This window comes from Triticum urartu, chromosome 6A (genome assembly GCF_056163025.1).
Source record: "Triticum urartu cultivar PI428250 chromosome 6A, HENAU_Tu73, whole genome shotgun sequence".
NCBI lineage: Eukaryota > Viridiplantae > Streptophyta > Magnoliopsida > Poales > Poaceae > Triticum > Triticum urartu.
This window is the reverse complement of record NC_141878.1, coordinates 551,680,677-551,698,078: the sequence shown is the minus strand read 5'-3', so window position 1 is coordinate 551,698,078 and position 17,402 is coordinate 551,680,677. Positions and strand designations below refer to the sequence as shown.

At 41.2% G+C, this 17,402-nt stretch overlaps 1 protein-coding gene across 1 annotated transcript; it reads right to left on the bottom strand.

Annotated features, from left to right (window-relative positions):
- Positions 1-846: 846 nt before the first annotated feature.
- LOC147966241 (uncharacterized) lies at positions 847-1,755 on the bottom strand. The gene has a single exon (XM_087527158.1). The coding sequence runs from the start codon at positions 1,722-1,724 to the stop codon at positions 1,155-1,157; it is 570 nt and encodes a 189-aa protein (XP_087383284.1). The 5' UTR covers positions 1,725-1,755; the 3' UTR covers positions 847-1,154.
- Between the last annotated feature and the right edge of the window lie 15,647 nt (positions 1,756-17,402).

Sequence of the window (17,402 nt, the reverse complement as noted above, 5' to 3'; positions counted from 1 at the left end):
AAATTTCTATGGGCATGAACAATTGACCACCACAAGCGCACAACCCATTATACCCTAGACAAACAGATATCCTAGAAACCTCCCCTGTTAAGTTTTTCCGAATTGCTAACAAACACGAATCGTCCATATGACAAAGAGATATAGAAAAGCATAGGCGAAGTGAAGCACATCTGGACTTGGTAACTCAAGACAGATTGTAGACAGATTGTTCAATAGACACTCACAGAGATGAGCTGCATAACTTAGTTCTCTATACATATAGAGTAGACTTAACTTGATGAACATATGACAGTGCCAATTACAGTAGCAGTAACTTAGACGGGGTGGCGCATATAACTTCTCTAAAGTATAGATAGGTGGGCATAGGATGAAGACAGGTGCACGACACGAGGACGAATCCACCACCAGGTGTGATTAGGTTCAGGACATGATGATGAATCCATAGAAGGGGAAATGCTCACAAATCGTACTGGAACACATTTAGCATCCTTTTTATTAGTTCAATGGAAGACGCTGATACTCAAATTATATATGGTGTATATTTATGCATAAAAGGCAAAACTAGAAAATTGTTGATTTAAAAAGTGGGAAGCTGTTAACAGATCACGGCATATTTGAAGATGCAAACTTGACACAGAGCGGTACATAGGACCAAGTACAGGTTTTTCATTAATCCATCCATAACGAAAAGAAGGCCATAAGGTGTGTAAACATGGTTGGCATGGATATCACTTGTGTGCCCATAATGAAACAGAAAGGCAACACATGGTCATGAGACAAAGCACATGTAAAACCTCAACACAAACAGAAAATAATAAACCTAAATGAGAAGGGCACAGCCGCATATAGAGTTGGTAGTAAACTTGGATTCCAAGATGGTTCAACAAACACTAAGACTGCTACATACACACTGTAACAGTACCATGAACTTGGATAACCTAGTTCCAAGTATTAGAGTGCAAGCACTTGGATAGATGGTTCAATTAAACACTTGAATAGATGCATAACTAGACATTACAGTAACTTGCATAGATGGGGCTGCTGCATAACTTAGTTCTCCGCACATTGATAGATAGATAGATAAATATGATAAATATAGGTGCAGGGCATGAGGACGAATCCACCACCAGAAGAGCATCCGTTGCATAGCCGCTTCATCCAGCCACCACTGATGTCATGTTCTTTGGCGGGCTGATGGTAGAGCGTCTCAGGGGCGGGGGCGGGTTCTCAACGTACGCCTTGGGGATCTCGACGTAGCCCTTGGTGAGCAAGTCGACGCGAATCTTGGCGAGCAGGAACCGCGAGTTGTCGGGGTCAACCCTCTTCTCCGGCTTCATCTCCTCGTCCAGCATCCGCCTCCGGTCTTCCAGCCACCCAGGCGAGACCAACCCGCTGGGCGGGTTGTCTTCGGTGGTGGGGGTCACAAACCACTTGGCGCAGTGGAAGGTTTCCCTGATGCATTCGTCGTCGAAGCGAAGCATGCCTTGGGCGGTCGGGGTCGCGGTGGAGGGGGTGGACTCCTTGAGGATCCTGTCGACCGCCTCGTACAGCTGACGCTCGTCCAGCACCGCCGCCTCGGGGAAGGTTAGCAGATCTGACTTGACTCTCTCCCGCTGCGTAGCGAGCAACTTCGGCGAAGGGGACGCCTTACCCGCCCCGGCACTGGGAGCATCGCCCGCCGTGGCCAGGCGCCCCTTCCGCCGACTGCGCTTGGTGCCCGCCATCGTCGGGTGGATCTCCTGGCTCGGCGCGAAAAGCGTGGTGGATTTTGGCGGTGTCGTCTCGGTCTATATAAAGCCAGGAACCCTATTAGATCGACTCGGTGGGCTGGTCTGGTCCATCGCGCCCTGGACTCCCGGACCGGCTCCACCTGGGCCAGGCCCACGATCTACATTTTCTTCTATGTACCCCCTCCGTCCGGAAATATTTGTCATTGAAATGGATGTATCTAGATGTATTTTAGTTCTAGATACATTCATTTTCATCCATTTTGATGACAAATATTTCTGGACGGAGGGAGTATTCTGCACAAAGTACCTAGTTCTCAAAAAAAAAACTGCAGAAAGTATCAACAAGACCATTTGATTTTAGTACCGAAGGTAAAAAATCCCACTTCATTAACATAGTTCATCAGGCCTATTTCCCTTGGCAGTGTGCTATATAAAATAGCATCAAAAGTTATATCTAACAGGTTCAAAATAGTATTACCTGACCTCAAAAAACAAATCACCTTTTGTTCCCGGCAGGCTTATCATAGATAATATAATTTCAGCATATGACTGCCTTCATTTTATAGAAAGAAACAAAGCAATGAGGGACATGTATTGTGCATTGAAACTTGATATGATGAAGGGCTATGACAGGGTGGAGTGGGATTCTTTACAAGCCATAATGTTGAAACTGGGATTCACCGACAGATGGGTGAACATAGTACTGAGCATAGTCAGGTCAGTGAAATTTTCAGTTTTGTTCAATGTAAATAGGTTACATGAGTTCACACCTTCACATGGAATCCGACAGGGAGACCCAATATCCCCATATTTATTCTTGATAGCAGCGGATTGCCTTTCATGCCTTTTAAAGTCTATTGACAAGTCATCCAACCTGAGTGGATTAAAGGTGGCTCCCACGGCACCACCTGTTAACCATTTACTATTTGCAGATGATAGCCTACTGTTCTTCAAGGCTAATGCAGATGGGGCTGATAATCCACAAGTATAGGGGATCGTTTGTAGTCTTTTTCGACAAGTAAGAGTGTCGAACCCAACTAGTAGGAGCTAAAGTTAGAATTTATATTGTCTTCAAGTTCTATCCATCATCGATAAAACTCTACGCACACAAACATTTGCTTTACGTAGAGCAAGAATAAAACTACTTTGTAGTGTAAAGGGATAAGCTTGCAATATAATAAATAATTAGTTGTTTAGTAGAAAGCTTTTTGAAGAATGACGAGAAAGATTGTCCATGGTTAATTGAATATAACATGATGGATACTTATCATATGCAATGAGGGGGGAGGAATACGCTAACATACTTTCCCTACTTGAATCATATGCATTTATGATTGAAACTCTAGCAAGCATCCGCAACTATTAAAGTTCATTAAGGTAAACCCAACCATAGCATTAAGTAACAAGTCCCCTTTACTCTCATACGCAACAACCCCCTTACACGGGTTTAACCTTATGTCACTCTCGCAACCCACTATAAGAGAATCATGAACGTAATTCAACACCTTATAGAGGGAATTCCCACACGTGTGCGCGACACGTGGGGGGAGGGACGCCATAGGACAACACCATATCAACATACAACTCATATCATGATATCAATCACACCATACCACAATTAACCCGTAGGACAAAAGGAATCTACTCAAACATCATAGGATGGAAACACATCATTGCATAATAATATGTGGCATAATACACCATGTTAAGGTACAGATTACGGTGAGGAGAGAGGGAGATTACACCGCTATAAGGAGAGGGAGAGAGTTCGTGATGATGGCAGGGAAGTTGTTGGTGTAGATCGACGTCGCGATGGTTCTTCTTCGAATATGTTTGCGTCTTCCATGAATATTATTTGAGTCTTCTTTTGATCTCTTATATGCATGATTATTTATAGCCTCGTATTTCTTCTTCGAATTTTTTGGTTTAGTAAGCCCAACTAGGTCAATTTTTTTTGCCATGGGAAGAGGTGCTTTGTGATGGGTTCGATCTTACGGTGTCCTCACCCAGTGACAGAAGGGGTAGCGAGGCACATATATATCATTTCTATTAAAGATAACAAGATGGGGTCTATTCCTACATGAATAGATCTTGTCTACATCATGTCATTGTTCTTATTGCATTCATTATTGCAGGATGTTGCTAACGCGACACTACATCACAGACTCTTTGATGAAACTATGTGCGATTGATACGCCTCCAACGTATCTATAATTTTTTGTTGTTCCGTGCTGTTATATTATCATTCTTAGATGTTTTACGATCATTTTATATCATTTTTTGGGACTAACCTATTGGCATAGTGCCCTGTGCTAGTTGTTGTTTTTTGCTTGTTTTTTACTTCGCAGAAAATCAATACCAAACGGAGTCCAAATGCAGCGAAATTTTTTGTGGATTTTTTGGACCAAAAGACACCAGATGGGCCAGAGAAGGACCTGGGGGTGCTCCGAGGGGAGCACAACCCACCAGGGCACGCCTGGGAGCCCAGGCGCGCCCAGGTGGGTTGTGCCCACCTCGGCCGCCTCCCGCACCGCCTCTTTGCTCTATAAATACCCCAATATTCTAGAAACCCTAGGGGAGTCGACGAAAATCAATTACAGCCGTCGCAAGTTCCATAAACCATAGATCCAATCTAGACACCATAACGGAGGGGTTCATCATACTCATTGGTACCTCTCCGATGATACATGAGTAGTTCATTGTAGACCTATGGGTCCGTAGTTAGTAGCTAGATAGCTTCCTCCCTCTCTTTTGATTCTCAATAGTCTCTTGGAGATCTATTTGATGTAACTCTTTTTGCGGTGTGTTGGTTGGGATCCGATGAACTTTGAGTTTTATGATCAGATTTGTGTTTTTATCCATGAAAGTTATTTGAGTCTTTTGATCTCTTATATGCATGAATACTTATAACCTCGTATTTCTTCTTCGAATCTTTGGTTTAGTTGGGCCAACTAAATCGATTTTTCTTGCCATGGGAAGAGGTGCTTTGTGATGGGTCTGATCTTACGGTGCTTGATCCCAGTGACAGAAAGGGAACCGACACGTATGTATCGTTGCTATTAAGGATAACAAGATGGGGTCTATTTCTAAATAAATAGATCTTGTCTACATCATGTCATCGTTCTTATTGCATTACTCCGTTTCTCCATCAACTTAATACACTAGATGCATGTTGGATAGCGGTCAATGTGTGGAGTAATAGTAGTAGATGCAGACAGGAGTCGGTCTACTAATCTTGGATGTGATTCCTATATAATGATCACTGCCTGGATATCTTCATGATTATTTGAAGTTTTATCAATTTCCCAACAACAATTTATTTACCCACTGTATGCTATTTTTCTCGAGAGAAGCCACTAGTAAAATCTACGGCCCTCGGGTCTCTTCTTGAATATATTTGCCTTCGCGACCTATTTTTATTTGCTTTTATTTTTAGATCTATTAATCCAAAAATACAAAAATATCTTGCTGCATTTTTTATTTGTTTATTTTATCTCGCGTTCCCGCAAGATCTATTTATCCAATTTACTACAATTTTACCTATTTTTTTACCCCGCAAGGGGTTGACAACCCCTCTCTTACGTCGGGGTGCAAGTATTTGTTCTTTGTGTGCAGGAGCTGTTTACGTGGTGTTGCATGGTTCTCCTACTGGCTCGATAACCTTGATCTAATCACCGAGGGAAATACCTACCGTCGCTGTGCTGCATCATCCCTTCCTCTTTGGGGAAAAACCGACGTAGCTCTAGCCGCAATCAAAAGGAATTTCTGGCGCCGTTGCTGGGGAAACATCATCAACATCTACCAGGTTCCTAATCACAAATCTCATCTCCTTGCAATTTACATTATTTGCCATTTGCCTCTCGTTTTCCTCACCCCCACTTCACAAAAATTTGTCGTTCTATTCGCCCTCCTTTTTGTTCACCGTTTTCTTGCCGGATCTATCCACGTTCTTGCTTTCTAGTCATTATGGCTAGCATGATTACTCCTCCTTTGTCACCAGATTTTGAAGTTTTATACTTCAAGCAACGAAAAGGAGAAAATTTGAAAGATGCTTGGTATAGGCTAATGGAATCCTATCGTATTTGCAACTTAAAGGGAGACACAAAGATTTTGCTTCGTAATTTTTACATAGGATTGGCTTTGCATCGTAGACAACTCTTAGATTTTGCTGCTAAAGGGAAATTTATTGAGCTTGATGCTAATGCTGCCTATGAAATCTTAGAAGGAATTCTGGGAGTTCCACCTCAAAAGAAGGGGATTTCATTCACCCCAGAGGGAGTTCAAATATTGGACAAACTTTGTGATTTGCACAAACATATGGTTGAATTGCAAAAATATAATGAACCTCTCAAACATCTTAATGGTAGTATCAATCGCTTGAATACTTTGATTACCCTTTGTAATAAACGATTGAATATTTTAGATCTCAAGGTGGTTTCTTTTCCGGAAAATTTAGGGAAGCGCAAAGAGCCTACCGGATTTGAAAAAGCCATTACTAAAGTGCCAAAGACTAAGATCACAATACTTAGATCCTTTGCATTATGCCTAGCTAGGGGCATAAAATGATAGCGCTTGTTGGGAGGCAACCCAATGAATAAATTTTATATTTGTCTTTTCCTTTCTATTCTTGAGTGTTTGCACAATTATGCTACTGTTATGATTGTGTTTTTCATGTTTTAGTTAGTGTTTGTGCCAAGCAAAGCCTTTGGGATCATGTTGGATGATAGTTGATTTGATCTTGTTGAAAAACAAAAACTTTGTGCGCCGGTCACAGAATTATTAAAAATCACAGAAGCTGATAAAATTCTGATTTTTTTACAAAAGATCGATATATAAATTGCCTATGTTTTCCTATTTTTTCAGAATTTTTGGAGTAACAGAAGTATTCGAAATATCCAGATTGCTACAGATTGTTCTGTTTTTGACAAATTCTGTTTTCTTTGCGTTGTGTGGTTGTTTTGATGATTTTATGGTTTTCTTTGAAGAGTCTTTGCCATAGAAAAGTCCGAATACAGTAGATATAATGCAAAAATAAAATATGAATGGATTTGCAACAATACTTATAGTAGTGATTTGCTTTCTTATACTAACGGATCTCACGAATGTTTTGTTGAGTTTTGTGTGATTAAAGTTTTCAAGTTTTGGGTGATATTACGATGGATGAAGGAATAAGGATTAGCAAAAGGCTAAGCTTGGGGATGCCCGAGGCACCCTAAGATAATATTCAAGAAGTATCAAGCAGCTAAGCTTGGGGATGCCCCCGAGTGGCATCCCCTCTTTCTTGTAACAACCATCGGTATTTTACTTGGAGCTATATTTTTATTCGTCACATATTATGAGTTTTGCTTGGAGCGTCTTGTATGCTATGAGTCTTTGCTTGTTTTGCTTTTTATTTTTAGTCATGAATCCTTGCTGGACACACCTATTTGAGAGAGCCAAAATTATGCTATGACTTGTTAGAATTGCTCTCTATGCTTCACTTATATCTTTTTGAGCATGGTGTGCTTTGTTATTTTTGAAGAAATTATCTCATGCTTCACTTAGATTAATTTGAGAGAAAGAAATATTATGCTCATGTTCTTCACTTATATTTATTTGAGCTTATTAAAAAAGCAACATATGAAACTAGTCCCAAAGTGATAGATATCCAAGGAGGATATAATAAAAACTTTCACGAAGATCATTGGACAAAATAAACTTGATTCTTTGTAATAGTTTTGATATATGATGATAGTGATATGTGAGTCATGTTGATGAGTAATTATGCTTTAGTAAGAATATTGGTGTTAAGGTTTGTGATTCCCTATGCAAGCACGAAAGTCAATAGTTATGCAATGAAATTATATCCTACTTGTGGTGCATTATTCGGTGTTAGTTATGCTTAATGCTCGCTTATGAGATTTTTTGTTTCTTGGTTGGATGCTTCTCAATCTTTTGCTAGCCTCCATTTGCACCAAGTATGATCACTACTTGTGCATCCAAAATCCTTTAAACCAGTTTTTGCCACATGAGTCCACTATACCTACCTACATGCGGTACTCTTTTGCCGTTCTAAGCAAATTTGTATGTGCCATCTCTAAATTTCAAAATAAACTTCTCTTTTGTGTGCTCGTACTGCTCATGAAATGGTAGGGGATGGCTAATATATTTCCATGCTAGATGTGTTATTCTCAAGATGAGTGTTTATTCACTTGTCATTGCATGAGAGTACGACAAAGGTATTAGGGATGCCCAGTCCCGAAATGAAAAATGAATTTACTTTATGTTGTCAAATAATAAATTCCTTGGAAAGTGCTGGTATGGAAGGCACCCGTGGATACGGTTAGCCATGGAAAGTGAAAGTATGGTGGAAAAAGGAATAAACTTTATTTTCTGTTTGGGAACCGCCTATGATATATCTAGCATGGAAAGTATTGGGAACTACTCGATCATTTTTGTTGACAGGAAAAGCATGCCACCCAAAATGTTTTATCTCTATCTTTTTCGCTTTCAGCTTTGGCACCTCTACAAATCCCCATTTCCCCCTGCGAAGGGCCTTTCTTTTACTTTATGCAATTTTTATTTTTACTTGAGTCTCCATCTTGTCTTATAAAGCACCAACTAAGGGGCACTATGGTCGTACTTGAGCATTGGGTGTGGCTAATATACAAGTGTGTTTCATGAATGGATCAATGATAAAGCATAATGGGCTAGGGATAACTTGATTTAGTGTTGATATTTTGAAAGACATGGTTGCTTGTTGATATGCTTGAGTATTAAAGTCCTCATGTCAAAACTAGACTGTTGCTTTGAACCATATAAAAGTCCAAATGTCCATGCTACAAAGAAAAGAATATGTGATGAACATGTTAGGCACCATTCCACGTCAACTGTTTTTATAATTTACCTACTCGAGGACGAGCAAGAATTAAGCTTGGGGATGTTGATACGTCTCCAACGTATCTATAGTTTTTGATTGTTCCATGATGTTATATTATCATTCTTGGATGTTTTACAATCATTTTATATCATTTTTTGGGACTAACCTATTGACATAGTGCCCAGTGCCAATTGTTGTTTTTTGCATGTTTTTTTACTTCGCAGGAAATCAATACCAAACGGAGTCCAAACACAGTGAAACTTTTTTTTGGTTTTTTTGGACCAGAAGACACCAGATGGGCCAGAGAAGGACCTGGGGGGCTCTGATGGGAGCACAACCCATTAGGGGTGCCTGGGGGCCCCGACTCTGTAGCGACCCGACCCGAATGGATCAAGTCTCTATGCTTAAGTGTCATCCCTGGATCGGTATGCTGACACACACAGTACTCGAAGGATTTATAATAGAGGTAAATCACATGTATAAACTAACGTAAATACTATTACCTCAATCCATATAGCAGAAGCAACAAGGTTGTGGATTCCCATCAACACCAACGGCAAAGTTGAGTGTAGAAATCGTAACCCTAACGTATCACTTACTCGTCGTAAGAAACCTGGAACATGAGACGTTGCAGCCCGAAACGGGTCAGTACATTGAATGTACTAGCAAATTCACACCATAGAGTGTGATGAATAAAGACTATCACTACATGCATATTTGGCTGGTGGAAAAGCTCTATGGTTATAAGGGTTTTGCGTATAGCCAATTTTTTCCCTACTGCAAAGGAATAAATTTATTTAACTATCATGGTGGTTGTTGAACATTGAGAATGGTTGACCGCATTCTCAATCCCAATTAAGTAACATCATTAAACCCAACAATATTCATTTAAAGTAACGTGATGAGATCAACAGGATAATCCAAGAACTAGATACTCAATATGTCCATAACCGGGGACACGGCTAATCATGATTAGTTTGTACACTCTGCAGAGGTTTGCGCACTTTTCCCCACAAGACTCGATCGCCTCCGTTTGGTTTCTCGCACTACATGGTGTTTGAGAAGACGGATGACCGAGACATAGCCTTTCAGAAGCGCTAGCACCTTACGATCGGGTAGACCGGTACACCTACATCCCCTACATCTGCTAGTCTACCACTGTAAGAGTTCGCACAACTTAGTCAACTATGCCAGAGCCCATAATGGCTTGTGGCTGCACACGGAAGTTTCTAGCATGAAAGATCTTATGATCCCTTTGAGCCTGGGTGGCGGTCCAAAATAAAAACAGGCAAGTCCTGATAGACATCAGGTGCCTCAATCCACCCAGATGTGTGTTTAAGTTGCCACCTTAGATAAACCATTAAAATTATCAACTCACATCTGTCATGGATATCACTCACCCAATCCACGTCTACTAGCATAGCATGGCATAATAAGCAAACGTAGAAGTAACTCCCAAAGGTTTCATAATAACAGGTAATAGGTACTACCTCATCTACTTCCCATCCCACAATTTAATTAGATCCTAATCATGCAATGTGAGAGGATTGATCTAATGCAATAAAACATGGGTTGTAGAAAAGGTATGATCAAAGTGTGAACTTGCCTGCAATGTTGATGAAGATGATTCGCACTCAAAATTCTTGATAGATCTACTCGTCACACTCCGGTCAATCTATCGTAAGCAAGCAATAGTAACCACACATAAGCAATCACTCAAAAGATCAGAAAGAACGAAGAAGACGATTCGGAAACATCAAAACCAAGAAAATAACTCTTGCAACATAAAACAATTTCTAACAGTACCAAAATTATGATAATTTGGCCTTATTAGAATGTTTAGGTCAAGAGCTTCGATTTGCAAAAAGAATCAACTCAAACGGAGCTACGAAACTCAAGTTATGATCAAACGAAGTTTGAATTCAAATCTGATCTAATTCAAATTTTAAACTTTTCAAAAACATGTTTGAGTTGGATTAATGGATAGAGGAGATCGTAACGAAGACGTGAGCGTTGGTTTCGTTGGATTTGGACAAACGAGTGAAAAGTAATGATTGTTTGAAGTTCAGGGACTAAAGTGTAGAGAAAATCCTCACATATAGGTCCCTGGCCGGAAATAAAACAGAAAAAGAAAATACTAAATTACGAACGTTCGTTACCGAACGCTAACGAACGAAAATCGTTCGCTACCGGACCCTAACTAACGAACGACCACTAATTAAATCTAAAAAAACCCGGCTAAATGAAAAAAACCAGGGAAACCAAATAAAATAAACCGGACCGGGCGGTTTATTACCGGTTCGGTGGTTTTCTTTTGAAAACCGGCGACGGCGTTTTCCGACGGCAGCGGCGGTTACCGCGGCGATCGCCGGAGTCGGGAGGACGACGGCGGCGGCGGCTCCGGTGGTCGCGGAGGGCAACGAGGAGGTCGGGGAAGGCGGCGTGTCGCGACGAGGAGGATGGCGGCGTCGGCGGCGGTCCACGGCGACGGAACGGAGCGGCAGTGGCGAGCGGATCTCGCTGGCGGTGGCGGATCCCGGCGAGTGCGGCGGCGGCGGCGCTGGATCCGCGAGGGCGGCGCGAGAGCGGCGAGGAGGAGAGGGAGGGGTCCGGGCGGCGTCTTTATAGGGGAGGGGTGGCCTCGGGAGGCGTGGGGAAGGGGTCAAGGAGGCGGCGGTGGCGGGATCGAAGTCCCGATCTGGAACGGCGGCGGCGTTGCGTGCGGACGCTGGAGTCGGGGACGAAGGCGGCTGGGCTGGGCCTGGCTGGCTAGCTGGGCCAGCCCAGTTCGGCGGAGGGGAGTATTTTTTTAAAACATTTTCCAGATAAACATAAACATAAAAACAAAAATAAAAGAAAATATTATATAGGCATATTATATATCAAAATTTTCAGAAAAAGATTTTCTACGACATGAACATTTTTATAACTTCAAATAAAATTCACACAAATTAAGATAAATCAAAGAGTGCTACTGGTCTATTAAAATCCAACAAAAATCATTTTAAAAATACCAAAATGATTTCAAATTAATTTTTCTCCAATTTTCTATTGTAGGGAATCATTTTACCCTATTTTCCATATATTTTATTTTTGGAGAAAAATAATTTGAATAAAACTCAAATAACTCCAAATTGAAAATAAATTCAAAAGAACTTTGAATTTAAATCTTTGAACTCCCAACTCATATTTCATATAATTTGAAGAAGTCATTTTATCTTCTCTCGTGAAAATCATTGAGTTGCATAAAGTTTCAGAATTGAAAATATTTTCAAATGAAATTCAAATATTTTCAACAACCCTTGTCATTTAAATAAACGGAAGAAGTCATGTCATCTTCTCTCCAGGGTTTCGTATTTGAAAAGAATTTGAATTCATGGAGATCAGAAAGCAAATATGAAAGTTTTGGAAAGTTCTTTTATTCCCTCTCATTTAACTTTCAAAAAGTTTCAAATTCACTCACTTTCAGACAATCAATCAAACAATCAGTCAAATCTATCTATTTATTATAACATTCCAAAATTTAGAATTTTGGGATGTTACAAACCTACCACCCTTAAAATGAATCTCGTCCTCGAGATTCGGAGAGGCTAGAAAGAAAAGGTTAGGGTTTGGGGGTCTCCTCAAATTCCATCAATCATCACGGGGTCTGGGGTGCTACCACCCTTAGAAGCATGGTTACAGCTCCATCGAAAACTCATATACTTCATCCATATTGTTAACAGTGTCGGTCTTCTCAAATCCTCGGAAAATTCCTTCTCTGGCTCTTCCAGTAGTGGCATAACCTTTTCCTCAATTCTTCTGTCCTTTCCTCTTGGTAAGGTTATTCCAATACTGGGTCTCCTTAGCTGACGGGTCTGGCGCCAAAACTAAACAACTATCGATATCTCATGGTGGTCAGCAATTTATGGTTTCTTCTGCAGGAAATGGGTCTGGGTGATCCTCACCGTATAACCTACGGTTGGAAAAAGCTGCCTTGTACAAGGAAAAAAATACCTATACCATTCTAAGGCTTAAACAAGGTTTTGATCGTCGTCTCTCCACTATAGGTAAGTCACTCAGATTTACCATCCCATATAGCAAGGCGAATAATAAGAGTAAGTCGGTATGGTGATCAATCCATCCCGCACCCAAATCATTACCATGTATACAGTTTAGCGAATCTCGCATTCTAACACTCGGTCATCCTCACAAGCATTGCAGAACTTCTCTTGTCGACGAACCAAGGTTCGGATAAATCCATAGATTCTGCAAGCCAAACAACCATCTATCGTTCCTTCACAACTCTCAGGTTTTGCGTTGCTCCTATCGATAAGGGCATATCCAATTCCAGGGTTTTTCCTTCAGCAAGAGTGTGCTTGCTTCTTGGCAGGTCCTGGGGCCTGTGGGTTATGGCCCATCTCATCACTTGCAAACCTTGAACTCATCATCGGGGCAACTGATCGTTATTCCAACATCCAACTTCCTAGTATTCTTAAATCCATCCAATTGTACTGTCTTCTTCCTTCTATTGGCACCAAACCAAGACGTGAGTACTCAGACTTGTCATGGGGTTGCCATTGCTCCATATTACCAACATCATACCTCCTTTATATCCAATAGTAATTCATCTCTTCATCCTCATGGGATATCCCTCATACCGAGATAAAAACTTATACTTATGAAGTCCATACTCTACTTCGTGGAACATCATTATCCTTTCCAGGGTCAAGCGTCCTTACAGGGGAATATTGGCCATCTCTGCATGGCACTTCTTCAACTGGGAAATGTGAAACACATCATGAACTCCTGACAGTCCTTCGGGTAACTCCAACTTGTAGGCCACTTCTCTCATATGCTCCAAAACTCGGTATGGTCCTACAAATCTCGGGGCTAACTTTACCTCAACTCCAATTTGATTAACTCCTCGCAGAGGAAACACATGAAGACATGCTTTGTCTCCAATTTCATAGACTACCTCCTTGAGTTTTTGAGTCTACATAACTCTTCTGCTTGGACTGAGCTACCTTCAGTCTATCTCGAATCAACTTAACATTCTCTTCTGACTCCTTTGATCACCTTTGGTCCAAACAACTGTCGGTCTCCAACTTCATCCCACATACTCTTGGGGCATCACACATATCGAGACAAAACTCATATTCATTTTGTCCGAATTCCACTCAGTGGAGTATCCTTATCTTTTCCAGGGGTCAAGGGTTCTTACAGGGTACTACCACCCTTAAAATGCACAAATCTTCCATAGACCATATTTCTCTTATCCTCAAAATGGTCAAAATCCTTCTTCATAGAGTAATAACTCATAAAATCCATATCAGTACCAATGATGCTACTTTATTCATTCTCAAATGATTACAATCTCTCGCTTCTCCATTGCATGTCTCAACTCAACACCTCAATATGAAGGGAAAATGTTCTCACTACTACTACTATATTTCTTCTGTTATAAACTCAACTATTTATCACAAGTCTCCTTCTCCTTCGGACAATCTCTGGCAAAGTGCCCTGCTTCATTACAACGGAAACATATTACTTCTGACAAGTATCGAGGTTTCCTTTTTGGGCAACTGCTGAGGTAGTGCCCTGACTCCTTGCACCTATAACATGTGATATGACTCAGATCCTTCCTGGAATCCAATCTGCTTCTCTTCCTGGACCTTACCATGCCAATCATGGCTTCTATTTCTCTGGGTCATATTCTACTTCCTCTGTCGGGAATTCTACTAGATCCCCATTCAAACAATTCTGGGAGATGTGTCCTTCTTCTCCACATGAATAGCATGACTTAGTGCAGGGTTTACTCGGGTCTTCTTTAGGTGTGTCCTCCACCTTTTCCTTCATCGAGGTTTCTTCTAAAATTCCATGAGGGCTCCTTTCATTACTTCTTTCCTCTGCTGGGTGGTTCGTTGTCCATGGGGTAATGTGACACTGAGCAGGATAGTGGGTAGTCCCTTCACACAAGAAACAAGTAATTTGCCTTGTTGGGCATTCTTCAACTGGGTGACTTCCTTCACAATTAGGGCATTCATCCTTGTGTTCTTTATGGGTGTGTCCTATTTCTCCACAAAGCTTGCATGCACAAGGTTTCTTCATATCCTTTCCATAAGGTTTCAACTTCTGGGACACAAACTGAGACTTTAGCAAAGTCAACTTAAATTCTTTCCAAGTGGTTACTCCTTGCCATTCATTGATGGTTTGGTACATCCTCCACCAAGTAGCAGCACCTCTTTCAAAGCATTGAAGAGCATGCTGGGCCATATCCTTTCCGACTATAGGGTTGTTCTCCATATGATCCTCCATGTTCTGAATCCATCGGTCTGTCTCCAATTGACTCATCGGTCCCGAAAATACAAGCTCACCTCCATTCATCCTCTATTGGGTCCATGGGTTTTGGGGTGAGGTAAGAGAGATAGAGAGGGATGCACACAATACAAACAATTTTTTTGAAAAGATAGATTTTATTTGTGGCTGTCGAAAAACATCAAACAAATGATAGCTCACAATCGTCGCATCTAACGTAGGTGTATAACAGGGGTTTGGTCTTCTAAGGTCAATGTCGCCAAAACTCTTCAAGTCTTGTTCATGCCTCCAATGGCTTCTTCCGATCATGCTTGTCTTTCTCAAGTTCTTTTGCCAGATCATCTCTATTGACGCAAAGTCTATCGTGGCGTCCTTCAATATTTCTGGAGTTGCATTCCAAACTTCTAGGTTTCAACATCCTTGGCATGAACCATGTCCTACTGTCCTTTAGTTCCTGACGAATCTCCGGTATCTCGAGGTTCTGCTCCTCCAGCTTGGCTACTTCAACTTCTGGGTCCTAAGTTCTTCATGAAATGCTTCCTTGTCTAATACGGCTTCATGGAGCTCCATTTTAAACTTCTTGATGTACTACTCCAGATCCTGGTGATACACCGGCTAAGGTTAAAACTTCATCTTGCTGATAGGTGCTCCATCAGCCTTCTACCATTTAATCCTTCCATGCATATGCATGCTTAACTCAGCACGGTGACAATAGCATATGCGGGTGATAACCTCATGGATAGCCGTGGTTGTCATTTCCATGAGCTATCTCTCCATAGTTGATATCTCCTACCTTAGGGTTTTCCTTGACAAATCCTTGAGTTCTTAACTCTACATGCTCTGGTCTTTCTCCAACACACCTTGATCTCGGGTATTGACAACTTCCGTTGTCTGCCAAGTTCCATAAGGGTAGCATTCCTAGGTCATATAAATCTGGGGATTCTTCAGAGCCTTCCAATTCTACTAGTCTTCGGAGTCTTCAACCGTTGTAGTTTCCATTATTCAGATGCACAGTAAAATCCTCATCATTCCAAAACGGTCTTAGTTGTCCAATATCTTGTACTTCTTGGAGTGGTCTCATCAGTCGAATCTTCGTGTGGTCAAAGGGGGAAAAGGGGTATAGTCTCACTAAAGGGAAATTTGAATAAAACTCAGAAGAGAAGAGAGGTAAAAGATCTTTTTGAAAGGGAAAGTTCTAGAGAAAAATCTTTGCTATGGGCTTGCCAGTTTCTAGGGTCATGTCCTACAGTCAACATGTGCTCTGATACCATCTTGTAGCGACCCGACCCGAATGGATCAAGTCTCTGTGCTTAAGTGTCATCCCTGGATCGGTATGCTGACACACACAGTACTTGAAGGATTTATAACAAAGGTAAATCACATGCATAAAGTAACGTAAATACTATTACCTCAATCCATATAGCGGAAGCAACAAGGTTGTGGATTCCCATCAACACCAACGGCAAAGTTGAGTGTAGAAATCGTAACCCTAACGTATCACTTACTCGTCGTAAGAAACCTTCAACATGAGACGTTGCATCCCAAAACAGGTCAGTACATTGAATGTACTGGCAAATTCACACCATAGAGAATGATGAATAAAGACTATCACTACATGCATATTTGGCTGGTGGAAAAGCTCTATGGTTATAAGGGTTTTGCGTAAAGCCAATTTTTTCCCTACTGCAAAGGAATAAATTTATTTAACTATCATGGTGGTTGTTGAACATTGAGAATGGTTGACAGCATTCTCAATCCCAATTAAGTAACATCATTAAACCCAACAATATTCATTTAAAGTAACGTGATGAGATCAACAGGATAATCCAAGAACTAGATACTCAAGATGTCCATAACCGGGGGCACGGCTAATCATGATTAGTTTGTACACTCTGCAGAGGTTTGCGCACTTTTCCCCACAAGACTCGATCGCCTCCGTTTGGTTTCTCGCACTACATGGTGTTTGAGAAGACGGATGACCGAGACATAGCCTTTCAGAAGCGCTAGCACCTTACGATCGGGTAGACCGGTACACCTACATCCCCTACATCTGCTAGTCTACCACTGTAAGAGTTCGCACAACTTAGTCAACTATGCCAGAGCCCATAATGGCTTGTGGCTGCACACGGAAGTTTCTAGCATGAAAGATCTTATGATCCCTTTGAGCCTGGGTGGCGGTCCAAAATAAAAACAGGCAAGTCCTGATAGACATCAGATGCCTCAATCCACCCAGATGTGTGTTTAAGTTGCCACCTTAGATAAACCATTAAAATTATCAACTCACATCTGTCATGGATATCACTCACCCAATCCACGTCTACTAGCATAGCATGGCATAATAAGCAAACGTAGAAGTAACTCCCAAAGGTTTCATAATAACAGGTAATAGGTACTACCTCATCTACTTCCCATCCCACAATTTAATTAGATCCTAATCATGCAATGTGAGAGGATTGATCTAATGCAATAAAACATGGGTTGTAGAAAAGGTATGATCAAAGTGTGAACTTGCCTGC

What these genes read in the sequence shown, in the direction of transcription:
- LOC147966241 (XM_087527158.1), bottom strand. Translation starts at nt 1,724, where the DNA reads ATGGCGGGCACCAAGCGCAGTCGGCGGAAGGGGCGCCTGGCCACGGCG.